General features: G+C 44.1%; 1 protein-coding gene across 1 annotated transcript in view; it reads left to right on the top strand.

Annotated features, from left to right (window-relative positions):
* Positions 1-2,304: 2,304 nt before the first annotated feature.
* Positions 2,305-27,510, top strand: part of LOC126188014 (facilitated trehalose transporter Tret1-like) — a 70,404-nt gene continuing 45,198 nt past the window's right edge. Inside the window, exons 1-2 of the mRNA XM_049929431.1 lie at positions 2,305-2,398; positions 8,079-8,464. Coding sequence (XP_049785388.1) covers positions 2,317-2,398; positions 8,079-8,464 — 468 coding nt within the window. The 5' untranslated portion in view covers positions 2,305-2,316. The remainder of the gene's footprint in view (positions 2,399-8,078; positions 8,465-27,510) is intronic.

Below are 27,510 nucleotides of genomic sequence, written 5' to 3'. Positions count from 1 at the left end.
GCCCTGACGCATGTTGTCAAGCGTTTACGGTGGATCACGATAGCAAATATCCTCCAACTTTCCCCACAGAAAGAAATCCGGGGACGTCAGATCCGGTGAACATGCGGGCTATGGTGTGGTGCTTCGACGACCAATCCACCTGTCATGAAATATGCTATTCAGTACCGCTTCAACAGAGCTCGAGCTATGTGCCGGACATCCATCATGTTGGAAGTACATCGCCATTCTGTCATGCAGTGAAACATCTTGTAGTAACATCGATAGAACATTACGTAGGAAATCAGCATACATTGCACCATTTAGATTGCCATCGATAAAATGGGGGCCAATTATCCTTCCTCCCATAATGCCGCACCATACAGGTACATTAACCCGCCAAGGTCGCTGATGTTCCACTTGTCGCAGCCATCTGCTACTGATGTGCGGGTTAGCCGCGACAGCAGCTAAAACACCTACTTGGCCATCATCATTTGTTACAGGTTATGGTTGACGTTTCACATGTGGCTCAACACTTCCTGTTTCCTTAAATAACGTAACTATCGGGCAAACGGTCCGGACACTTGGATGATGTCGTCCAGGATACCGAGCAACATACATAGCACACACCCGTTGGGCATTTTGACCACAATAGCCATACATCAACACGATATCGACCTTTTCCGCAATTGGTAAACGGTCCATTTTAACACGGGTAATGTATCACGAAGCAAATACCGTCCGCTCTGGCGGAATGTTACGTTATACCACGTACTTATACGTTTGTTACAGCGCAATCCATCACAAAGCGAAAAAAGTGGTCCAACTAAAACATTCATATTTCTTTACGTACTACACGAATATGTAATAAAAAATGGGGGTTCTTATTTTAAAAAACGCAGTTGATATCCGTTTGACCTATGGCAGCGCCATCTAGCTGGCCAGCTATCGCGCCATCTGCTTTCCCCCTTCAAGCTAGACGAGTTTTGTTTTTTGTAGCTTTTTCGTTTGATACTTATTTCGTGAGATATTTGGCCCGGTCACTGTCCATGGACCACCCTGCATACTTTAAATTATCTTTCGGACAGGATAAGTGGCAGATGCGACTGTTTGCTGGTGATTCTGTGATGTACGGGAAGGAGTCTTCGTGGAGTGACTGTTGGAGGACACAAGGTAACTTAGACGAAATGTCTGGTTGGTGTGAGGAATGCTAGTTATCTCTAAATGTGGGAAAATGTGAGTTAATGCAGACGAGTAAGAAAAACAAACCTATAAGTTTCGAGTACAGCACTAGCAGCGTGCCACGTGACGCAGTCACGCCGTATAATATCTAGACGTAGCGTTGCAAAGCAATATGAAATGGAATGGGCATGTAAAGTTTGTAGTAGGGGAGGCGAATGGTCGTCTGAGGTTTATTGGGAGAATTTTTAGGAAAGGTGGTTCATTTTCAAATGGGACCGCATATAGGACATTAGTGCGATCCATTGGTGAGTGTCTGGGTTCGAGTGTCTGGGATCCATACCACGTCAGATTAACGGAAGACATCGAAGCAATTCGGAGGGAAGCTTCTACATTTGTTACCAGTAGGTTCGAACAACACGCAAGTATAACAGAAATGCTTCGAGAAAGCGGACGAGACTCACTGGAGGGTAGGCGACGTTCTTTTCAAAAATTTAGAGAATCAGCATTTGAAGTTGACTGCTGCAGAACGGTCTACTTCAGCCAACGTACTTTTCGCGTAAGGGCCATGAAGATAAGATTAGAGAGATTATGGCTCGTACGGAAGCATAGAGAAAGTAATTTCTCCCTCTCTGTATTGCCGAATCGTATAGTAAAGGAAATGACTAGTAGTTGTATATCTAGAGCAGTATACTAGTAGATGTAGGTCGTCGCACTCGGCTAATAGCGGCCTTCTCGCCGCGCTTTTGGACTAGCGCAGGTCGCCAGGCAACAAACGACCCACAGACATTGTTCCTCTTGAAACTCTTTAATTCATACGCTGTATCAAAATTTCAGCTTACAACAACATGGGTTCTGCGGCGAAGGACTCGTCACGTTCTCTATTTTGAACGTGCTCGAAAAGTTCGACGCACGTAAAATTGTTTGAAATACGCAGGTGGCGCCATTTTCGCAAAGAATGCTGTTATCGTGGCAGTCATATGTTTTGCACAGCTCTTTCCGGATCGGACCAGCTGTGAGGCGATATCTGTGGGCAGGCCGGCCACGGTCGACTCACACTCCGCCCCGCGGTGACGACACGTACCCGAGGCCAGTAGTGGCAGATAAGGCGGGCACGCAATGTAGGCCTTCCAGTCGCACAGCGGGCTCACCACCGGCGCCATGGGGCAACCTCAGCACCAGGAGCAGCAGCAGGGGCCGCGCACCGGGTCCCGGCGGCTGCAGTATGCCGCCGCCTTCTCAGGTACGCCTCACCACATTACTAATCACCGCTTTACTTGCGAAGGTGGCTCGTATTAATCATTGCAGAAGATAGGATTAATTACTGAGCTAGTGGCACATGTTGCTGATAAAGTCGTCACTCCCAGAATTACGCACACAATATATCGTAGATCCCTAGAACGAAACAGCTGCACTATTCGATCAAAAGTATCTGAACGCTTCTCTGTGGACGTTATTATGCGGTGTTTCCAACCTCAACTCCTGATATAACAGATCCTATGTGGAGGAATGATAGCTCATTCTTCCTCAAGAGCTGAAGTTAATAATGTTGCATACTGGGGTCTGGAATATCTAAGTACCTCAATGATTTTCTATTGGTTTCAGGTCGGGACTCTGGACGGAACAGACTAGCTCAAGACTGCTGTTGTCCACAGACCATGACCTGTTTATGAAAGATGCCTTGTAGGGCTGATGCAGCTTGTCATCGTCTCCGATCTGCTCCTCTACAGCATGCAGAGCACAATGCTGTAAATTAGTTGGTGTTCTACCGCATTTAGCTTTTTCTTAAGCGCAATAAGTGGACCCCACTATAGCCACAGAAAACGCCCCACAGTTCTCCATATTTCACTGTTGCCACTATACACGATGGCATGTAATGTTCCCAAACCATTCACCAAACCCAAACCCATCCATCGGACTGCCACATGGTACAGCGTGAATTATTGCTCCAAATCACTCGTTTCCATTCATCAACTGCCCAGACACGTCGATCTTTACACCATCTCAAGCGCTGCTTAGCATTGACTACAGAAATATGTAGCATAAGAAAACTGGTCGACCATTCTCACTGATCACAGAAATTGCACTGGTAGCATTTTGGAACTGCCGTGTGAGTCCTTCCGGTGATTCCATGCGATTCTTTGTCCAACCACCTTCCGCAGTGCTCTACAGTCCCTGGTCTGAGGTCTGCCTGGGTCTTGGTTTAGCTGTGATTGTTCTTCTGCGTTTCCACTTCACGGTCGCATCTCCAAGTGTCGGCTTGGGCAGCCTTAGAAGGGTTGAAGTGTTCCTGACGAATCTGTTATTCATATGACGTCCATCACTAGTCCACGTTGGAAGTCCCTTACCTCTCCTCACCGACCCATTCTGCCGTTACCGCTTGTCTAGCGACAACTTAACACTCCCTCCCAATCCTCCACGCCCCCCCCCCCCCCCCCCCGGTTACCTTTTTTATACTGGCGGGATCCGATTCTCATGACATGTAGTGGTCAATTCCGCATTACATAGGGTGTCCGGTTACTTTTGATCCCATATCATATCTCCAGTGGACCCGACTGGACAGCCGCGCGCGTGTAACCACGCCACTTGCGGGTTCCGGGCAGGCGAGCCGATCCCGGTACTAGCCCTCGCGGCGGACTGACGACGAAAGGCGAAGTATCGACCTGCCTGGCAGTGTCCCACATCTGACTAGGTAAATACCGGACTGGTGCCTATTTTCCGCCTCAATTGCACGATTCACAAACATTTACAAGGCGTTCGACTCTTTCCCATGAATAACACTACACGCAGACAATTGACGTATACAAATTCCGTCCCGAGGAGGGAAGGGCGGAGAGGGGGAAGAGGTGGTACAGGCGTGGTGACAGGGAGGGCATACAACCACCGTCTAACTCGTTTCAGTGTTGTTACTGGTTTGACGCGGCCTGCCACGAATTGCTCTCCTGTGCCAACATCTTCATCAGAGTAGCACTTGCAGCCTACGGCCTCAATTATTTGGATGTATTCCAATTTGGCCGGCCGGGGTGGTCGAGCGCTTCTAGGCCCTACAGTCTGGAACCGCGCGACCGCTACGGTCGCAGGCTCGTATCCTGCGTCGGGCATGGATGTGTGTGATGTCCTTAGGTTAGTTAGGTTTAAGTAGTTCTAAGTTCTACCGAACTGATGACCTCAGAAGTTAAGTGCCATAGTGCTCAGAGCCATTTCAAAAATGGTTCAAATGGCTCTGAGCACTATGGGACTCAACATCTTAGATCATAAGTCCCCTAGAACTTAGAACTACTTAAACCTAACTAACCTAAGGACATCACACACACCCATGCCCGAGGAAGGATTCGAACCTGCGACCGTAGCAGTCCCGCGGTTCCGGACTGCAGCGCCAGAACCGCTAGACCACCGCGGCCGGCCTCAGAGCCATTTGAACCACCTGTTCTCTTCTGTTCTGGTTTTCCCATAGTCCATGTTTCACTACCATACAATACTGTCCTCCAAGCGTACATTCTCAGAAATTTCTTCCTCAAATTAAGTCCTATGTTTGATACTAGTAAACCTCTCTTGATCAGGATTGCCCATTTTGCCAGTAATAGTCTGCTTTTGATGTCCACCTTGCTCATCCGTCATTGGTCATTTGGCTTCCTAAATACTAAACTAATCTCTTCCCTAACAGGCCATGAAGGCCCAACGGTACCGACCGGCCGCCGTGTCATCCTCAGGCCACAGGCGTCACTGGATGCGGATATGGAGAGGCATGTGGTCAGCACACCGCTCTCCCCCTGTATGTCAGTTTCCGAGACCGGAGCCGCTACTTCTCAATCTAGTAGCTCCTCAGTTTGCCTTGCAATGACTTAGAACACCCCGTTTGCCATCAGCGCTCGGCAGACCGGATGGCCACCCATCCAAGTGCATGTGGCTTCCTAGGAAGTAGAATTCCTTAACTTCATCTACTTCGTGACTATCAATCCTGATAAGTTTCTCGCTGTTCTCATTTCTGCTACTTCGCATTACTTTCGTCTTTCTCCGATTTACTATCAGTCCATATTCTGTATTCATTGGACTGTTCATTCCATTCAGCAATCATGTAATTCTTCTTCACTTCCATTCCGGATAGCAGTGTCAACAGCGAATCGTATCACTGATATCCTTTCACATCTAATTGTAATTCCACTCCTGAGCCTTTTATTTCCATCACAGGTTCTTCGACGTAAAAATTGAACAGTAGGGGCGAAAGACTACATCCCTGTCTTACACCCTTTTCATCGAGCACTTCGTTTTTGGAGGTCTACTCTTATTATTCCTTCTTGGTTCTTGTAAACTTTGTATATAACCCCTCTCTCCCTATAGCTTCGCTTTATTTTTCTAATAATTTCGAACGTTTTGCACAATTTAAAAATATTTTTCTCAGGTCAACAAATCCTATGAAGGTGTCTTGATTTTTCTTGAGTCTTGCCCCTATTATCAACCGAAACGTCAAATTGCCTCTCTGGTGCTTTTGCTTTCCTTAAAGCCAAACGTCGTCATATAACACACACCAAAACGTATAGTAAACATGCGGGATGGCGATCCGTGTAGGTAAGGTATACAAACAAAAGAAGAAGATGAAGAAGAAGAAGAAGAAGAAGAAGAAGAGAGGAGTAGTTGGAAAATCGCTCAGGTCACACCCTTCTAAGAGAAGGCTCACAGAACTGATCCAGAAAACTACCGCCCAGAATCCTTCGCATCCACATATTGTAGAATCTTTGAACATATGCTGATATAAACGTAACTGTGTATCCGGAACAGAATTACCTGCTCCAGGCCAACCACCATGGATTCCGAAAACAAAAGTCGCGCTTCCCTCACATAGCATCCTAAAAACCATACATACAAGCGTTCATAGTAGGTGCAATATTTATCGACTTCCGAAAATCATTTGACTGAGTGCCACACCTACGCTTCTTATCAAAAGTACGATAGTAACCACGAAGGGTCTATCCCATCCCTCATAACTACGATAAGCACATACTCGTCCAAATCGTATTTAAGCTTCTCCACTGATAACCAATATGGTATATTAATGATATCATCTACATCTAGTGATTACTCTGCTATTCACAATAAAGTGCCTGGCAGAGGGTTCAATGAACCACCTTCAAGCTGTCTCTGCCGGCCGCTGTGGTCTAGCGGTTCTAGGCGCTCAGTCCGGAGCCGCGCGACTGCTACGGCCGCAGGTTCGAATCCTGCCTCGCGCATGGATGTGTGTGATGTCCTTAGGTTAGTTAGGTTTAAGTAGTTCTAAGTTCTAGGGGACTGATGACCATAGATGTTAAGTCCCATAGTGCTCAGAGCCATTTGAACCAAGCTGTCTCTCTACCGTTCCATTCTCGAACAGCGCGCGGAAAAAACGAGCACTTATATTTTTCTGTGCGAGCCCTGATTTCTCTTATTTTATTGTGATGATCATTTCTCCCTATGCAGGTGGGTGCCAACAGAATGTTTTCACAATCGGAGGAGAAAACTGGTGATTGAAATTTCATGAAAGATCCCGTTGCAACGAAAAACGCCTTTGTTTCAATGATTGCCACTCCAATTCACATATCATCTCTGTGACATTATCTCCCCTACTTCACGATGATACAAAACGAGCTGCCCTTATTTGTACTTTTTTGATGTCATCCTGATGCGGATCCCACCCCGCACAGCAATACTCCAGATCTGGACGGACAAGCGTGGTATAAGCAGTCTCTTTAGTAGACCTGTTGCACCTTCTAAGTGTTCTACGAATAAATCGCAGTGTTTGGTTTGCTCTACCCAAAATATTATCTATGTGATCGTTGCAATTTATGTTAGTTGTAATTGTAATCCCTAAGTATTTAGTTGAATTTACAGCCTTCAGATTTGTGTGACTTATCGCGTAATCGAAATTTAGCTGATTTCTTTTAGGACTCATGTGAATAACTTCGCACTTTTCCTTATTCAGGGTCAATTGCCACTTTTCGCACCATACAGATATCTTATCTAAATCATTTTGCAAGTCTTTTTGATCATCTGATGACTTAACAAGACGGTAAATGACAGCATCATCTGCAAACAATCTAAGACGGCTACTCAGATTGTCTCCTATGTCGTTAATGTAGATCAGGAAGAATAGAGGGCCTATAACACTTCCTTGGGGAACGCCGGGTATTAATTCTGTTTTACTCGATGACTTTCCGTCTATTACTAAGAACTGTGACCTTTCTGACAGGATATCACGAATCCAGTCGGACAACAGAGGCGATACTCCGTAGGCACGCAGTTTGGTTAGAAGACGCTTGTGAGGAACGGCGTCGAAAGCCTTGTGGAAATCTAAAAATATCGACTCAATGTGATATCCCCTGTTGATAACACTTATTACTTCATGAGTATAAAGAGCTAGTTGTGTTTCACAAGAACGATATTTTCTGAATCCGTGCTGACTATGTGTCAATAAATCGTTTTCTTCGAGGTACTTCATAATATTCGAATATAGTATACGTACCAAAAAACTCCTGCAAATCGACGTTAGTGATACACGGCTGTAATTCAGCGGATTACTCCTACTTCCCTTTTTGGGTATTGGTGTGACTTGAGCAATTTTCCAATCTTTAGGTACGGATCTTTCTGTGAGCGAGTGGTTGTATATAATTGTTAAATATGGAGCTATTTTATTAGCATACTCTGAGAGGAACCTGACTGGTATACAAACTGTACCTGAGGCCTTGCCTTTATCAAGTGATTTAAGCTGCTTCTTTACTCCGAGGATATCTAGCTAGTATGGTGTCTTGGAATCTTCTTCCAAAGACGCAATTACAAAGTTTGAAGAGCACGCAGTTTCGTTGAAAATAGCTGTACCGATTGCCAGATTTTCGCTCTGTATCGCCAGAGAGAGCCACGTAAGCGCTGTAGCTGGTGTTGTTGTGTGCCGGCAGCGACGCTGGGCTACCTGTCGTTCGGCGCGTTCGCCGGCTGGGCGGCGCCGGTGCTGCCGCGGCTCATCTCCAACTCGTCGCACATCCCCACCACGGAGGACGAGGCCTCGTGGATCGTGGCGTCCAGCTCGCTGACCATGGTCTTCCCCATGCTCTTCATCGGCCACCTGGTGGACCTGCTGGGCCGCAAGCGCATGCTGCTGTACAGCGCCGGGCCGCACCTGGCGCTCTGGGCCATCCAGATCTTCGCCACGCAGCCCTGGGAGCTCATCGTGTCGCGCGTCGTCGGCGCCATCTCGCAGTGCATCATCATCGTCGCCTCGCCCTGCTACCTCGTCGAGATCGCCGAGCTCGAGATCCGAGGCACGCTGGTCACCCTCTACCAGGTGGGAGTCCTACTCTAGCCAAGTGTCTGTCCGCTGCTTCTCACGAGGGCACCATCAAATGTGTTCACCACGGATTTTGATGAGTCTTAATTATGTTGTAGAGGGACCCGTGCTGAGTATCTGGCTAGCGGATTTTCATGCAACGGTCCTTTGTTTACGAGAAAATTGCAGCACTTTTTTGCGAATCAAATGGTTCAAAATGGTTCAAATGGCTCTGAGCACTATGGGACTTAACATCGAAGGCCATCAGTCCCCTAGAACTTAGAACTACTTAAACCTAACTAACCTATGGACATTACAAACATCCATGCCCGAGGCAGGATTCGAACCTGCGACCGTAGCAGTCGCGCGGTTCCGGACTGAAGCGCCTAGAACCGCTCGGCCACCGCGGCCGGCTTTTGCGAATCCCCGTATCTGAGACGTTAATCATATTTTGACTAAGCGAGCGTAGCCCGGGGGCTAAGGTTCAAGGCTGTCATGCTGTTAGAACAGGTTCAATTCCTGAACAAGTGCTTTCCCTCCAGTTTCATCGTATAGAATACCATTAACTAGTTTCTGTATCCGAAAATTACCTCGAGCAATTAAACAGAGAACTGACTCGTGGAGATAACATCTTGGACCTACTGATAACAAACAGACCAGAACTTTTCGACTCTGTAAGCGCAGAACAGGGAATCAGTGATCATAAGGCCGTTGTAGCATCCCTGAATATGGAAGTAAATAGGAATATAAAAAAGGGAGGAAGGTTTATCTGTTTAGCAAGAGTAATAGGAGGCAGATTTCAGACTAACTAACAGATGAAAACGGAAATTTCTGTTCCGACACTGACAATGTTGAGTGTTTATGGAAAAAGTTCAAGGCAATCGTAAAATGCGTTTTAGACAGGTACGCGCCGAGTAAAACTGTGGGAGACGGGAAAAACCCACCGTGGTTCAACAATAAAGTTAGGAAATTACTCCGAAATCAAAGAAAGCTTCACTGCAAATTTAAACGCAGCCAAAACCTCTCAGACAAATAGAAGCTAAATGATGTCAAAGTTAGCGTAATGAGGGCTATGCGTAAAGCTTTCAATGAATTCGAAAGAAAAATTCTATGTACCGACTTGACAGAAAATCCTAGGAAGTTCTGGTCTTACGTTAAATCAGTATCTGGATCGAAATAGCATATCCAGACACTCTGGGATGATAATGGCATTGAAACAGAGGATGACATGCGTAAAGCTGAAATACTTAACACCTTTTTCCAAAGCTGTTTCACAGAGGAAGGCCGCACTGCAGTTCCTTCTCTAAATCCTTGCACGAACGAAAAAATAGCTGACACCGAAATAAGTGTCCAAGGAATAGAAAAGCAACTGAAATCACTCAACAGAGGAAAGTCCACTGCACCTGACGGGATATCAATTCGAACCTACCCAGAGTACGCGAAAGAACTTGCCCCCCCCCCCCCCCCCCCCTTCTAACAGCCGTGTACCGCAAGTCTCTAGAGGAACGGAAGGTTCCAAATGATTGGAAAAGAGCACAGGTAGTTCCAGTTTTCAAGAAGAGTCGTCGAGCAGATGCGCAAAACTATAGGCCTATATCTCTGACATCGATCTGTTGTAGAATCTTAGAATATGTTCTTTGCTCGCGTATCATGCCATTTCTGGAAACCCAGAATCTACTCTGTAGCAATCAACATGGATTCCGGAAACAGCGATCATGTGACACCCAACTCGCTTTATTTGTTCTTGAGACCCAGAAAATATTAGATACAGGCTCCCAGGTAGATGCCATTTTCCTTGACTTCCGGAAGGCGTTCGATAGAGTTCCGCACTGTCGCCTGATAAACAAAGTAGAGCCTACGGAATATCAGACCAGCTGTGTGGCTGGATTGAAGAGTTTTTAGCAAACAGAACACAGCATGTTGTTATCGATGGAGAGACGTCTACAGACGTTAAAGTAACCTCTGGCGTGCCGCGGGGGAGTGTTATGGGACCATTACTTTTCACAATATACACTCCTGGAAATTGAAATAAGAACACCGTGAATTCATTTTCCCAGGAAGGGGAAACTTTATTGACACATTCCTGGGGTCAGATACATCACATGATCACACTGACAGAACCACAGGCACATAGACACAGGCAACAGAGCATGCACAATGTCGGCACTAGTACAGTGTATATCCACCTTTCGCAGCAATGCAGGCTGCTATTCTCCCATGGAGACGATCGTAGAGATGCTGGATGTAGTCCTGTGGAACGGCTTGCCATGCCATTTCCACCTGGCGCCTCAGTTGGACCAGCGTTCGTGCTGGACGTGCAGACCGTGTGAGACGACGCTTCATCCAATCCCAAACATGCTCAATGGGGGACAGATCCGGAGATCTTGCTGGCCAGGGTAGTTGACTTACACCTTCTAGAGCACGTTGGGTGGCACGGGATACATGCGGACGTGCATTGTCCTGTTGGAACAGCAAGTTCCCTTGCCGGTCTAGGAATGGTAAAACGATGGGTTCGATGACGGTTTGGATGTACCGTGCACTATTCAGTGTCCCCTCGACGATCACCAGTGGTGTACGGCCAGTGTAGGAGATCGCTCCCCACACCATGATGCCGGGTGTTGGCCCTGTGTGCCTCGGTCGTATGCAGTCCTGATTGTGGCGCTCACCTGCACGGCGCCAAACACGCATACGACCATCATTGGCACCAAGGCAGAAGCGACTCTCATCGCTGAAGACGACACGTCTCCATTCGTCCCTCCATTCACGCCTGTCGCGACATCACTGGAGGCGGGCTACACGATGTTGGGGCATGAGCGGAAGACGGCCTAACGGTGTGCGGGACCGTAGCCCAGCTTCATGGAGACGGTTGCGAATGGTCCTCGCCGATACCCCAGGAGCAACAGTGTCCCTAATTTGCTGGGAAGTGGCGGTGCGGTCCCCTACGGCACTGCGTAGGATCCTACGGTCTTGGCGTGCATCCGTGCGACGCTGCGGTCCGGTCCCAGGTCGACGGGCACGTGCACCTTCCGCCGACCACTGGTGACAACATCGATGTACTGTGGAGACCTCACGCCCCACGTGTTGAGCAATTCGGCGGTACGTCCACCCGGCCTCCCGCATGCCCACTATACGCCCTCGCTCAAAGTCCGTCAACTGCACATACGGTTCACGTCCACGCTGTCGCGGCATGCTACCAGTGTTAAAGACTGCGATGGAGCTCCGTATGCCACGGCAAACTGGCTGACACTGACGGCGGCGGTGCACAAATGCTGCGCAGCTAGCGCCATTCGACGGCCAACACCGCGGTTCCTGGTGTGTCCGCTGTGCCGTGCGTGTGATCATTGCTTGTACAGCCCTCTCGCAGTGTCCGGAGCAAGTATGGTGGGTCTGACACACCGGTGTCAATGTGTTCTTTTTTCCATTTCCAGGAGTGTATATTGTATACGATGAATAATCATACGATATTGAGCGAGTGTAAAATAGCGAAGGAATAATCGTGTGTGTCCATATTTTTCTGGGTTTCTGTTGGCTACTGAAACTTGGCCATGTGGGTTGAACAGCATTGAAGTGATGTTTCTTGTGCACCCCCATAACGAGTTGATTTGTTGGCGATGTTGTACGTTAAGTAAAATACTCGTGCCACTAGGAAAAGTATCGGATTTTAATGCCCACTGATTTGATAAAGATTTGCGAAATACTCTTCCACCCTGACCTAGTTTTGCTTGTATTGTCTTTGAGGAACTTGTTCTGCGTAATCTATAGTAACTGAATGTAATAACCGAGGGTTTAGGTATAATTGTGCGGTTGTATAGAATTACATTGAAGCCAGGTCTACTCTCCTCTGTCCCATTCCATAATTACGTGGCGAAACTGAACCATGTCAACTAGAGACCGGTTTTGATGATGTACATTGCAAGAGAAATACAACTAGTTGTTGAAATACCATCGGTACTGAATAAATATCAATTAATCTCTGCCCTCGACTGATTATTTACTCCTTCCGCCATAAAGAATAGGTGGTAGTCAGTACCACAGTCGAATTCTGGGTCATGAAAGCAAATAAAAGCTATATAATGCCTATTAAGCCCTGTATAGGTGCCTTCTGCAGTGGTTCAAAAAAATGCATTATCCGTTGCGATCAAATTTCTAACGGTTCGTTAAAACCTTCCGCTAGAAATTATTACGGTAATCTACCTACTTAGGTGGACTTATACCACCACCAGTACTGGAAGGTTACGTTGCACCTGAAATGTAATTTTTTTCTTCTTCTCATCTGGCTTACCTATGACAATAACGCGCGGTCAGCTGTCCTCCGGAAACTGCTGCTGCTGTTGATACTGAAAGCTACTAGAAGGGCACGTGTCGTTTACCGAGCGGCAAACTCATCACAGGTGAACTTAGTGCGCAATGAGTCTACGTAATGTGTCTGCATTTTAAATTCCAGTTGTGAAACTCTATCTAATGAATGACAAAGATTGGGAAATGGACGATGATGTGGTAAATTACATTAATGCTGATTCCTTTAAAAAGGAGTATTGGTAAATTTTAAAAAGTAACTTTTTAAAAGTGTTCTTCATTATAATCAAGAATTGCAAAGATGACAAATCTAAAAATACTTTAAATTTGTCTGTTCAACAGTGTAATGTCCAAAGAATTGCTAAAAATGTATATGTTCATCGCAGATTATAAAAGATGCATTAACTGAATCAGTCATTCCTGAATTGTCGCTGATGTTACCTAATTAAGAAGAGGGGGGAAAGTTCTATGTTGGATACTGAAATGTCGTGTGTCGAGAGCCTCCCGTCCTTAGACCGGTCTCTTGATCAAGTCTTTTTAGTTGACGCCACATCGGTGACTTGCGCGTCGATGGGGATAAAATTATGATGAAAACAACACAACACCCAGTCCCCGAGAGGAGGAAATCTCCGACCGAGCCGAGAATCCAACCCGGGCCCCCTGGCACGGAATGCTACCACGCTGACCACTTTTTTACTTTTTTTGTTCTTTTGTTCGTTAGTGTTCGTTGCATTTGTTCGGGGCGGACGGCCGTATGACAGGCGTTAAAGTTCATCGTTGACCTAGTCACTAAGTTTTTTTATTATTATTATTACAGAGGACAGCTAACCCTCCGACCGAACACGCTGAGCTGCCGTGCCAGCAACACCACTCATCTTTGGAGGCGCACGCAAATAAAGCAAAGAAAATTAATTATTACCTTATTATGGAGGTTTCATCAGATTAATCAAAAAATCTCTCTCTTTCGCAATGAAGATATCAAATACAATATTATTAAAGTAATTTCCTCATTTTAGATAAATTTTATCATTCTTGCCATGCCATTGTATCGGCAGTGGCCCACTTCGCGCTTACACGATTCGGCCTGAATGACTCTGCGAACAACATCCGTGAGTGGTGGACGACGCAGAGATGTTACTGCAGACGCCCAGTGTCGCAGATAACATTGCGCGCTGTCTGAGAAACAGAGTAAGCGCGACTGCCATCCCTGTATCCAGGGTACAATGGAAAGTAATAGTGAACAAATATCAACACCCATTTTACCACGAGACAGATACTAAAGACAGGTCCGTCAACAAAATACTTAAGACTCATTAAGATCTTTGATTATCAGTTTTAATTGTCCCCTGGTCAGTGTCTTCCAGTCTGGGCAGCGCTCGCAAAGCGAGGTGTCCAGTGTGATGGGGTCCTTGGAAAGCATACGTTCATTGGGAAAAATACACTACTGGCCATTAATATTGCTACACCAAGAAGAACTGCAGATGATAAACGGGTTTTCATTGGACAAATATATTATACTAGAACTGACATATGATTACATTTTCACGCAATATGGGTGCATAGATCCTGAGAAATCAGTACCCAGAAAATCCACTTCTGGCCGTAATAACGGCCTTGATACCCCTGGCCATTGAGTCAAACAGAGCTTGGATAGCGTGTACAGGTACAGCTGCCAATGCAGCTTCAACACGATACAACAGTTCATCAAGAGTAGTGACTGGCGTATTGTAACGAGTCAGTTGCTCGGCCACCATTGACCAGACGTTTTCAATTGGTGAGAGATCTGGAGAATGTGCTGGCCAGGGCAGCAGTCGAACATTTTCTGTATCCAGAAAGGCCCGTACAGGACCTGCAACATGCGGTCGTGCATTATCCTGCTGAAATGTAGGGTTTCGCAGGGATCGAATAAAGGGTAGAGCCACGGATCGTAACACATCTGAAATGTAACGTCCACTGTTCAAAGTGCCGTCAATGCGAACAAGACGTGTCCGAGACGTATAACCAATGGCACCCCATACCATCAAGCCGGGTGATACGCCAGCATGGTGATGACGAATACACTCTTCTAATGTGCGTTCACCGCGATGTCGCCAAACACGGATACGACCATCATGATGCTTTAAACAGAACCTGGATTCATCAGAAAAAGTGACATTTTGCCATTCGTGCACCCAGTACACCATCGCAGGCACTCCTGTCTATGATGCAGTGTCAAGGGTAACCGCAGCCATGGTCTCCGAGCTGATATTCCATACTGCTGCAAACGTCGTAGAGCTGTTCGTGCAGATGGTTGTTGTCTTGCAAACGTCCCCATCTGTTGACTCAGAGATCGAGACATGGCTGCACGATCCGTTACTGCCATGCGGATAACATGCTTCTCATCTCGACTGCTAGTGATACGAGGCCGCTGGGATCCAGCACGGCGTCCCGTATTACCCTCCTGAACCCACCGATTCCATATTCTGCTAACAGTCATTGGATCTCGACCAACGCGAGCAGCAATGTCGCGATACGATAAACCGCAATCGCGATAGGCTACAATCCGACCTTTATCAATGTCGGAAAAGTGATGGTACGCATTTCTCTTCCTTACACGAGGCATTACAACTACGTTTCAACAGGCAACGCCGGTCATCTGCTGTTTGTGTGTGAGAAATCGGTTGGAAACTTTCCTCATGTCAGCATGTTGTAGGTGTCGCCACCGGCGCCAACCTTGTGTGAATGCTCTGAAAAGCTAATCATTTGCATATCAAGCATGTTCTTCCTGTCGGTTAAATTTCGCGTCTATAGCACGTCATCTTCGTGGTGCAGCAATTTTAATGGCCAATAGTGTAGCAATCAAGCGACTATTCAATTCAGTGTCTAAAATCTACGACTATGGAGGCATATCATCAGACTTCGGGAGAAATTCTATGCTTACAATTAGACGACTGTGACATTCTATGACAGAACGCTGCTTCTCGTACACCGACAGTCACTTTGCACACCGCCGTGTTACGCGCTACAGTTCGAAGCCCTCTAGCGGCAGAGGGTTGCAACTTGCGCCATCGAAGCGGGAAAGCCGACTGAGTTATGTGCATTACGTGTAATAAATCTACCGATATTGAGAACGGAATAAAAAAAGGCGGCAAAATCATTTTCCTGCTCGCCCTCGTAGAAGCAAATCCTAACCACCACCTTTTGCTTCTGATATTGGTACTGTTCTCGAATTAAATCAAGCGATGCTGGTAGAATTAGATTACGGAGTGCGACACTAAAAGCATTCGTTGGATTTTGATATTTAGGCGGCAAATTAACTGACGATTGCCAAAGTAGAAAGGATGTTGAATGCAGACTGGTAACAGCAAGAAAAATGTTTCTGAGAATGAGAAAATTGTGAACATCTAATATAATATTGATTGTTAGGGAATATTTTTTGAAGACGTTTGCATGGATTGCAGCCCTGTACGGAAATGACACGTGGACAATAAGCCGTTCAGATATGAAGAGAATACAAGATTTTGAATTGTGCTGCTGCTGAAGAATGCAGAAGATTAAATGGAGCCGGCCGAAGTGGCCGAACGATTCTAAGCGCTGGAACCGCGCGACCGCTACGGTCGCAGGCTCGAATCCTGCCGCCGGCCGGAGTGGCCGAGCGGTTAAAGGCGCTACAGTCTGGAACCGCACGACCGCTACGGTCGCAGGTTCGAATCCTGCCTCGGGCATGGATGTGTGTAGTGTCCTTAGGTTAGTTAGGTTTAAGTAGTTCTAAGTTCTAGGGGACTGATGACCTCAGCAGTTAAGTCCCATAAAGCTTAGAGCCATTTGAACCACTTGATTAAATGGATAGATCGGGAAACTTATGGGAAGAAACTGAATCGAATTGGGGAAAAAAGAAATTTGTGGTACAGCTCGACTAAAAAGAAGGGATGGGTTGAGCCTGAGGCACCAGGAAATCGATCGTTTGGTTATGGAAGGAAGTGTGGAGGGTAACAATTGCAGAGGGAGATAAATGCTTGAATACAGTAATCAGGCTTAAACAGATGAAGACTGCAATATTATGAAGTCACCTACAGCGGATAGGTTACTATGGGGAACTGCATGGAATCAGTCTTCGGACTGAAGACCATCAACAATAACGACAACCACAACAAACTTGTACTGTTCTCTTCGTGTTTGCTTAATTTTAACGGTTCTGTTTAGCAAGTACATAACACAAAAATAGTAATTTATTCTGAATATCGCTCGTTTTTTATTCTAACTTTTTTCAGATTCTCTATCTCAAATCTGCTTCATCATGAACTGATTAATTTCTTTGCTTTTTTTATTGAAAACCTACAGAATCTGCCACTGACTGTCAAGGATAGAACATTTCACCCATTGTAATCTACGGAATGGCTAGACTGTCTTCGTCGTCTGTGCATATTCCTGGTCTGACCACAGAGGTCTAGGTTTTCCTTGTATCTTAATGCAAACATCTTTGAACCTGTCTTGGCCGATCGATCTCTTTCCTCGTTCTTTCTCAGTCAGAGTTTTTGTTCTTACTCTGATGTCGCTCCCTCATTGGGACGTTAAACTCAAATCTCTCTTTCTCCTGTACCTTTAGTATCATTTCTATCAATCCCCAGAGGCTTCTGAAATTTCATTTAAAAATCAGCTCAAAATATTGTTTAGTTCCGTCTTCTCTCGTGTTGATGCCTCATGTATATAGTTGAATAAAAGTACCTTCTCGCTTATAGTTCAGAAAACTAGCTTCTAGATAGGGGTATCTTCTTTCAGTTCCAGTGTGTCTGTAGATGTTTGAGGATCATGACCTAGTCTGATTATTCATTACCAGTTCTATAACCAAAACAATTTCAGTACTTTTCATGACTTTATAGGTGAAATGTTACAAGTTCTTTATTACGTGTCAACTACCAGCCTACACAACATGCATCGAGTTTCTGTAATGTTTAAAGGCTTGTACATCGGTTTCATAGCCTTATCACCTATCTGTATGTAAAAGCGGTAGCAGAAAATCCTGATAAATATTCTTAATTTCAGTCACATGTCTGACAACGTAACCATAATTGAGGTCCCCTAAACTAAAGTTAAGATAGTTGGCACATCGTCAACTAGAAGACTGTCACGAGGCATGACAAGTTTCGGCAACGTCACAACCGTTATGATTACAAGTCTTCACGTGGTCGTCTTCAACATAAATTGGCTCCGCAAATCTCTCAGGAGATCAACGTGAAATACCGCACATACTTGTTTCTAGTATCATCTAGCCTCAGTCACTGTCTGATATAATCACAGTCCTTCAGAGTACTCCAAAGATAAAAGTACAACGTCGTTACCTCTTGACATCTTGGTGGATACGTATCTGCTCCTCGTCAGATTATACGACTCCCTACTAATGTGTGACGTAGGAGTGCGTTAGGATCACACAGTGAGTCCGCGGTCTGGCACATGTCGGTAGCCACTGCAAGCAATGAAAGCTAATGTCCTCGGACAGGGAAATGTATCAGTGCATATCTACGAAAGACTAAATTAAAATTTAATATGTTAATCGACATCTAAGAAAGGGAAGACTGCTTATAAATTTGGACACTAGTCAGAAATAACCCACACCGCCCCTCAGTTCATAATCTGCCGTAACGATTCCTCAGTGCTTGTATAGGCTTTCGCCATCCTGATTACGAGCGTTCGCACGTATTTAAGCTGCTCACGTTATCGGTCTACCGAAATCTGTTTACGTAAGTGACCCACTCGATTACCGGAGATAGGCTGATACGGCCAGTTGAAGCTTATCTGGCAAAATATGATAAGCTCTCTCGATTATACAGACAGCGTAAACGCCTGATACTCAGTCCCAATCCGCTGAACTTGTCAGAGGGTTGACAGGTTTTTCTTTCCAACGATAAAATTTCCCTCGCTGCTAAAATATTACAGCTGTTACCATTTACAACATTTACGAGATGACTATACATACTAGTGTGCCATACGATATCAAAGAGAGTCGTGGTGGCCGAAACAGGGGAGACATCAGAAACAGATGGGTTCAGAAGGAAGAAAGTCTCTTCTACAGACGAGCTTCCAAGCGACCACGCCAAGATAAACGGCAGTTAATAATGTTATCACTCTACACTGTACAGATAGGCGAAGAAAATGCTTAACGAACGTGACCTACCGTTTCATGGCGGGCTGCTTCTGGCTCTATCTGTGCTATAAATGCTGTAATATTCAAATACAAGGCAATGGTGCTACTCTGCTATTCACAGTAACATAGTTCTCGTAGAACTTGAGTCCCATTTTGAAATGTTTCCTCACTTGGCTGCGCTGTTCACTTACACTCGTATTGACCTTCATCAGAATGTATGTCACAGACACGTCATACGGGTCTCGCAACTGATTTCTCGGGCGCATAATGATATTTTGCCCGGCACGATAACCACAGAATTCAACTTCGTCTATCACAATTATAAGGTGGTAATCAGCGTACATCACACGACAGAATCCTTTTACGATTAATCCGTGTATTTTAACTGACAGTTCAATCCACGGAAGGTATTTAGGATGTCCCTCTGTTCCGTTCTTCTGCTACACGCACCAACAATTAATTACTTAATACTGCCCAATAAACCTTTTACCACTACGCACTTTACCACGCTCCTACGGACGTGATATTTCCTCCGCGACTTCTCCCAACAATTTATGTATATTAACCATCTTTCTGTGGGCAAAAACGAACAAAACGTCTCTACCGGCGAACCATAGATAGCAAAGTGTACGACTATTCATAGCTTACTACTGTAAAGTCAAACAACTCACCAAAAAATTTCTGAAACTGTATGTCTGGGACACACCATTATCTCCATCTACATCCATACTCCGCAAGCCACCTGACGGTGTGTTGCGGAGGGTACCCTGAGTACCTCTATCGGCTCTACCTTCTATTCCAGTCTCGTATTGTTCGTGGAAAGAAAGATTGTCGGCATGCCTCTGTGTGGGCTCTAATCTTTCTGATTTTATCCTCATGGTCTCTTCGCGAGATATACGTAGGAGGGAACAATATATTGCTTGACTCCTCGGTGAAGGTATGTTCTCGAAACTTCAACAAAAGCCCCTACCGTGCTACTGAGCGTCTCTCCTGCAGAGTCTTCCACTGGAATATATCTATCATGTCCGTGACGCTTTCGCGATTACTAAATGATCCTGTAACAAAGCGCGTTGCTCTCCGTTGGATCTTCTCTATATCTTCTATCAACCCTATCTGGTACGGATCCCACACTGGTGAGCAGTATTCAAGCAGTGGGCAAACAAGTGTACTGTAACCTATTTCCTTTGTTTTCGGATTGCATTTCCTTAGGATTCTTCCAATGAGTCTCAGTCTGCCATCTGCTTTACCGACGATCAACTTTATATGATCATTCCATTTTAAATCACTCTTAATGCCTACTCCCAGATAATTTATGGAATTAACTGCTTCCAGCTGCTGACCTGCTATATTGTAGCTAAATGATAAGGGATCTTTCTTTCTATGTATTCGCAGCACGCTACACTTGTCTACATTGAGATTCAATTGCCATTTCCTACACCATGCGCCAATTCGCTTCAGATCCTCCTGCATTTCAGTACAATTTTCCATTGTCACAACCTCTCGGTACACCACAGCATCATCTGCAAAAAGCCTCAGTGAACTTCCGATGTCATCCACCAGGTCATTTATGTATATTGTGAATAGCAACGGTCCTATGACACTCCCCTGCGGCACACCTGAATCACTCTTACTTCGGAAGACTTCTCTCCATTGAGAATGACATGCTGTGTTCTGTTATCTAGTAACTCTTCAATCCAGTCACACAATTGGCCTGCTAGTCGATATGCTCTTACTCTGTTCATTAAACGACTGTGGGGAACTGTATCGAACGCCTTGCGGAAGTCAAAAAACACGGCATCTACCTGGGAACCCGTGTCTATGGCCCTCTGAGGCTCGTGGACAAACAGCGCGAGCTGGGTTTCACTCGATCGTCTTTTTCGAAACCCGTGCTGATTCCTACAGAGTAGATTTCTAGTCTCCAGAAAAGTCATTATACTCGAACATAATACGTGTTCCAAAATTCTCCAACTGATCGACGCTAGAGATATAGGTCTATAGTTCTGCACATCTGTTCGCCGTCCCTTCTTGAAAACGGGGATGACCTGTGCCCTTTTCCAATCCTTTAGAACGCTACGCTCTTCTAGAGACCTACGGTACACCGCTGCAAGAAGGGGGGCAAGGGTGACTAAAAAAATAACGGATGACAGTTGTTCATTACAGAGAAACTATGAAAGAATCACACTGCGCATGTCACTGGACACGGAAAGGTTCAGAGGTTTATGTTCGCACAGACACTATGCTATACACCCAACGTGAGCACCATGCGTTGTTCGAGAAACATCGTAATGATAGTCCATTTGATTTCACACACGAATCAACAGGTTGCTGTTTGTTGGATAGATAATTTCAACGGTTCGATTTCTCAGGTCTTGAAGAAAAGCTACCATAAGTGCGACGAAGACTCTCTGTTTTATGTACCGCCACAGAAAAAAAATCTCAAGCTGTGAGGTCTGGTGACCTGGGAGGTCAGAGACAATGAACACGATCTTGTTGTCCACCTCTTCCAATCAAGCGTTGTGGGATGGTGCAGTTAAGATAACGCCGCACCTCAACGTGAAAGTGAGACGGGGCGTCGTCACATATGAAAAGGTAATCACTGGAATTTTCGTGGAGTTTAGAAGACAACCAATTTTCTAACATGTCTAGGTATGACATTACTGCCACAGTTTCGTCCGTAAAAAAAAGAAAGGTCCATAAACAGAAACAGGACAAAACACGTTCAGTTTCGGTGAGTCTCTTTCACGTTGACCGCTCAATTACATTACTGACCATTAAAACTGCTACACCACGAAGATGACGTGCTACAGACGCGAAATTTGACCGATGGGAAGAAGATGCTGTGATATGCAAATGATTACCTTTTCAGAGCATTCACACAAGGTTGGCGCCTGTGGCGACACCTATAATGTGCTGACATGAGGAAAGTTTCCAACCGATTTCTCATACACAAACAGCCGATTTCTCATACACAAACAGCAGTTGACCGGCGTTGCCTGGTGAAAGGTCGTTGTGACGCCTCGTGTAAGGAGTAGAAATGCGTACCATCACGTTTCAGACTTTGATAAAGGTCAGATTGTAGCCTATCGCGACTGCGGTTTATCGTATCGCGACATTGCTGCTCGCGTTGGTCGAGATCCAAGGACTGCTAGCAGAATATGGAATCGGTGGGTTCAGGAGGATTAGATTAGATTAGATTTACTTTCATTCCAATTGACTGTAGTGAGGAGGTCCTCCAGGATGTGGAACATGTCAGAAAAACAACAATACATGACAAATAATTAAAACAAAAACAAATAAGCTAATGTACCACTCCACAGATCCCAAGTGGAATGATCGTAATTTTTTAATGAACACTGTATGAGAGAGTAATTTTACAAATACTATTGCACTGAATTTAAATTAAAAAGTTTTTTATTTATTTATAAGGTAATAAACATATAATACAACTACTATAATACTTATTTACAATGAACACATTACTGCACTGAAATGGTGCAGAAGTTAGATTGTACTTACACACACACACACACACACACACACATATATATATATTTACAATGAATACATTACTGCACTGAAATTGTGCGGAAGTTATATTGTACTTATATACTGTATATACAGGGTGTTACAAAAAGGTACGGCCAAACTTTCAGGAAACATTCCTCACACACAAATAAAGAAAAGATGTTATGTGGACATGTGTCCGGAAACGCTTAATTTCCATGTTAGAGCTCATTTTAGTTTTGTCAGTATGTACTGTACTTCCTCGATTCAACGTGATCAAATTGTAAATTTTCACAATCAGCATGTGTGGGCTGACGAGAATACGCACGCAATTGTGCAATCACGTCATCAACACAGATTTTCTGTGAACGTTTGGGCAGGTATTGTTGGTGATGTTTTGATTGGGCCCCATGTTCTTCCACCTACGCTCAATGGAGCACGTTACCATGATTTCATACGGGATACTCTACCTGTGCTGCTAGAACATGTGCCTTTACAAGTACGACACGACATGTGGTTCATGCACGACGGAGCTCCTGCACATTTCAGTCGAAGTGTTCGTACGCTTCTCAACAACAGATTCGGTGACCGATGGATTGGTAGAGGCGGACCAATTCCATGGCCTCTACGCTCTCCTGACCTCGACCCTCTTGACTTTCATTTATAGGGGCATTTGAAAGCTCTTGTCTACGCGACCCCGGTACCAAATGTAGAGACTCTTCGTGTTCGTATTGTGGACGGCTGTGATACAATACGCCATTCTCCAGGGCTGCATCAGCGCATCAGGGATTCCATGCGACGGAGGGTGGATGCATGTTTCCTCGCTCCCGGAGGACATTTTGAACATTTCCTGTAGCAAAGTGTTTGAAGTCATGCTGGTACGTTCTGTTGCTGTGTGTTTGCATTCCATGATCAATGTGATTTGAAGAGAAGTAATAAAATGAGCTCTAACATGGAAAGTAAGCGTTTCCAGACACTTGTCCACATGACATATTTTCTTTCTTTGTGTATGAGGAATGTTTCCTGAAAGTTTGGCCGTACCTTTTTGTAACACCCTGTATGTACACAAATCAGTTGGTTTTACTGAGAAATTCATCAATGGAGTAGAAGGAGTTGGCCAGCAATAAATCCTTTAGGCTTCTCTTAATGTGAATTTCATTGGTTGTTAAGCTTTTTGTGGCTGCTGGCAAGTTATTGAAAATGTGTGTTCCTGAATAATGCACACCTTTTTGTACAAGACTAAGTCACTTTAAATCCTTGTGAAGATTATTTTTATTTCTAGTATCGATTCCATGGCGTGAGCTGTTGGTTTGAAAAACTGATATATTTTTAATGACAAATTTCATTAAGGAATAAATATATTGGGAAGCTGTAGTTAGTATCCCTAGTTCCCTAAACAGGCTTCTGCAGGATGTTCTTGAGTTCACACCACATATAATTCTTACTGCACGTTTTTGTGCCCGGAAAACTTTAGCTTGGCTTGATGAATTACCCCAAAACATAATCCCATATGACATTATGGAATGAAAGTAAGCATAGTATGCCAGCTTTTTCATTTTTATATCCCCTACGTCTGACAAAATTCGCATTGCAAACAGAGATTTGTTAAGACGCTTCAGCAGTTCTGGGGTGTGCTCCTCCCAGTTGAATTTATTATCTAGTTGTAATCCCAAGAATTTAACACTGTCCACTTCTTCTATCTTCTTGTCATCGCATGTTAGACATATACTCGTGGGACACCCCTTACAAGTTCTGAACTGCATGTAGTGTGTTTTTTTAAAGTTTAGTGACAAAGAATTGGCTAGGAACCAGTTATTAATTTCCACAAATATTTTATAAGCTGATCTTTCTAAGACTATACTTGTTTTGCTATTTATTGCAATGTTTGTATCATCGGCAAACAAAACGAACTTGGCATCTGGTAATGTTACTGATGAAAGGTCATTGATATACACAAGAAAAAGTACGGGCCCCAAAATGGAACCTTGTGGGACCACACATGTAATTATTTCCCAGCTGGATGATGCCTGATAGCTTGATACATGTCTCTTCCCTAATAACACCCTTTGTTTCCTGCCAGAGATATGAGATTTGAACCATTTTGCAGCATTTCCTGTTACACTATAATATTCTAATTTACTTAAAAGGATATTGTGATTTACACAGTCAAATGCCTTTGACAGATCACAAAATATACCAGTTGCCTGCAATTTTTTGTCTAACGAATTAAGTACATTTTCATTGTAAGTGTAGATAGCCTTCTCAATATCAGAACCGTTTAGAAATACAAACTGTGACTTTGACAGTATGTTATTTGAGATAATATGGTTATAAAGCGGACTGTACATTACTTTTTCTAAAATTTTTGAGAATGCTGGCAACAGTGAAATTGGACGGAAATTTGATGCTATTTCTTCCTCTCCCTTCTTAAACAGTGGCTTAACTTCAGCATATTTCAACCATTCAGAAAATGTTCCAGCGATAAACGGCTGGTTACACAGATAGCTTAATGTATTACTTAACTCAGAATCACATTCCTTAATTAACTTTGTTGATATTTTATCATACCCACTAGATGTTTTTGATTTTAAAGATTTTATGATGGATATTATTTCTGTTGGGGTAGTGAGGGTCAAATTCATATTATGGAAGTTACTTGAAATGTCTGGTCTGAGGTATTCCATAGCAGCATCTACCGATAATGACAACCCCATCTTTTCAGTAATAGTTATAAAATGTTTGTTAAAAAGTTCTGCAATACTATATAAATCTGTCACCAATGTATCATTTACTCTTAATGCTATTTGTTCCTCTTCATGTCTGGTTCTACCGGTCTCCTCCTTCTCTATATCCCATATTGTCTTTATTTTGTTATCTGATATGACTATCTTTTCCTGTTAATATATTTGCTTTGACGTCCATATTACGGTCTTTAATATTTTGTAATATTTCTTGTAATGTGCTATAGCATCAACATTGGAACTGTTTCGGATTGACAGATACAGTTTTCTTTTTGTTTTACAAGATACCCCTATTCCTTGAGTAATCCATGGCTTCTTTGTAGACTTTGCTCTAACCTTGGTAAGTTTTGGGGGAAAACAGTGTTCGAATAAGGTAAGCACTTTATTAGCAAAAGTGTTATATTTTTCATTCATGCCATGAGCACTGTAAACATCAGTCCAGTGAATGTCTCTGAGGAGTGTCCTAAAATAATCAATTTTTGTCTTATTGATTACCCTCTTGAGCTCAGATTTAACAGATTTTATATCCTGTTCAGTATTAACATTTAACAGAAGGAACTGCATGTCATGGTCTGAGAGGCCATTGACTATTGTTTTTGTAATATAATTTTGTTCATTGGACTTTTATATAAAGATATTATCAATGGCTGTTTGTGAGCAATTGGCTACCCTAGTGGGGAACTTTACAGTGGGAATTAAGTTGAATGATAGTGTTATAACTCAAATAAGTTCTTATTGGGAGAGTCTTCAAGGAAATCTACATTGAAATCACCAGCAACCACTATTACTTTGTTTCTGGATGTTAAATGGTCTAGTACAGCTTCAAGGTGGTTTACAAACAGATTAAAGTTACCTGCAGCTGCTCGATATACACTTAATATAATGAAGGATTCTTTTGTGAATTTCTACTTCTGTTGCACGTGCTTCCATATGCTCTTCTAGGCAAAATTTATGAATGTCTATGTTCTTAAATTTATGACAGTTCCTGATGAATGTGGCAACTCCTCCTTTCTCCATTTCTGATCTACAAAAGTGAGATGCTAACCTAAACCCTGTAACACTTAAAAGTTCTATACCAGTGGTCACATGATGTTCAGAGAGGCAGATTATGTCAGCTGGGTTTGAAGACTTTAATTCATCTATGCAGATAGTTAATTCATTAATTTTATTTCTCAGTCCTCGAATATTTTGATGCAATAAAGATAGCTGACATTTCACATTAACTGAGTTAAAACTGGGTAGAGTTAAAATATCTGCTGACTGTTGAAAATTCTTAACCAATAGCTGTTTATGCTGGTGTAATAAGCTGGAATTATGTTTTTTGATTTGTTTCTCAAACTGAAGGTTTGTCTCAGTTCTAACTTCTCTTAAAATTTGCTTTCTTCTGTCCTCCCTACCCTAAAAAAAGGGTCTCTTCTGAACCCTATAACCACTGGTATTTTACCACTCATGACAGTGCCTTCCCCCTTTAACTCTCCTGCTATTTCCCCAGCCAATTTACCCTTCCCCTTCCTGTTGAGGTGAAGGCCATGCCTAGTATAATCCCACCTACTGAGAGAATCAACAGGAACCACACCAATGTGTGACCCTGCACCCGACATAAGCAGCCGTTCCAGCTCCAAATTAACTCTCTTGACAGAAGAGTTCAAATGAGGTGGGTCATGGCGCCCAAGAACAGATACAAACTCAACACTAGTATGCTTCGATGCTGATGCAGTCTTTGCCAGGTCACACTCTATACTGTACGCAGGATCTCTGTCAATACTGTCACCTGCCCCACCCACTATAACCATGGTGTCTTCCTTAGTGAAATCTTTGCAAAGTGATCCTAAATCTTCTGTCACCTGCTCCAGACCAGCACTAGGTTTAAAAAAATTGGTGACCTGGTATTCTACTTCATCCTGCAAACGTTGGCCAACACCTCTTCCATGGTAACTACCTAACAACACTTTCTTTCTCTTTGCTGACTTCCCTACATTCTTACTTTTCAATTTGCTGCTGAAAGTTTGTTGTGCCCTGTCACCACCTGCAACTGCTTGAGGCTCACCAGCTTCTAATTGAAGCAACAGGTCTATTTTCCACATTCACCACGAAGCTGTCAGACAAAGTTCTAGGCCTGTTCCTCTTGTTGCCTGTTGCCACTTCCCACCTCTCTTTACCCTTCTCCCTCCTTAACCTGTCAAGATCTCTCCTGGCCTTGACTAACTCTGCCTGAAGGGCGCCAATTTTACCCTCCTCTTCTAGTATCTTCCTATCTCTACTACAAATCCTACAAAACCACTGATGACTCTCATTTACTTCCCCTATTCCCACGCCACTACAGTCACCCACAAGGAAAAAACTATAGCACCCATCACACCAAAGCCCCGATCTAACAATTCTACGGCAAATCAAGCACTTTT

The sequence above is a fragment of the Schistocerca cancellata genome, chromosome 5 (assembly GCF_023864275.1).
Source record: "Schistocerca cancellata isolate TAMUIC-IGC-003103 chromosome 5, iqSchCanc2.1, whole genome shotgun sequence".
Lineage (NCBI taxonomy): Eukaryota > Metazoa > Arthropoda > Insecta > Orthoptera > Acrididae > Schistocerca > Schistocerca cancellata.
The sequence above is the reverse complement of the archived record's forward strand: the minus strand, read 5'-3'. Positions and strand labels throughout refer to the sequence as shown.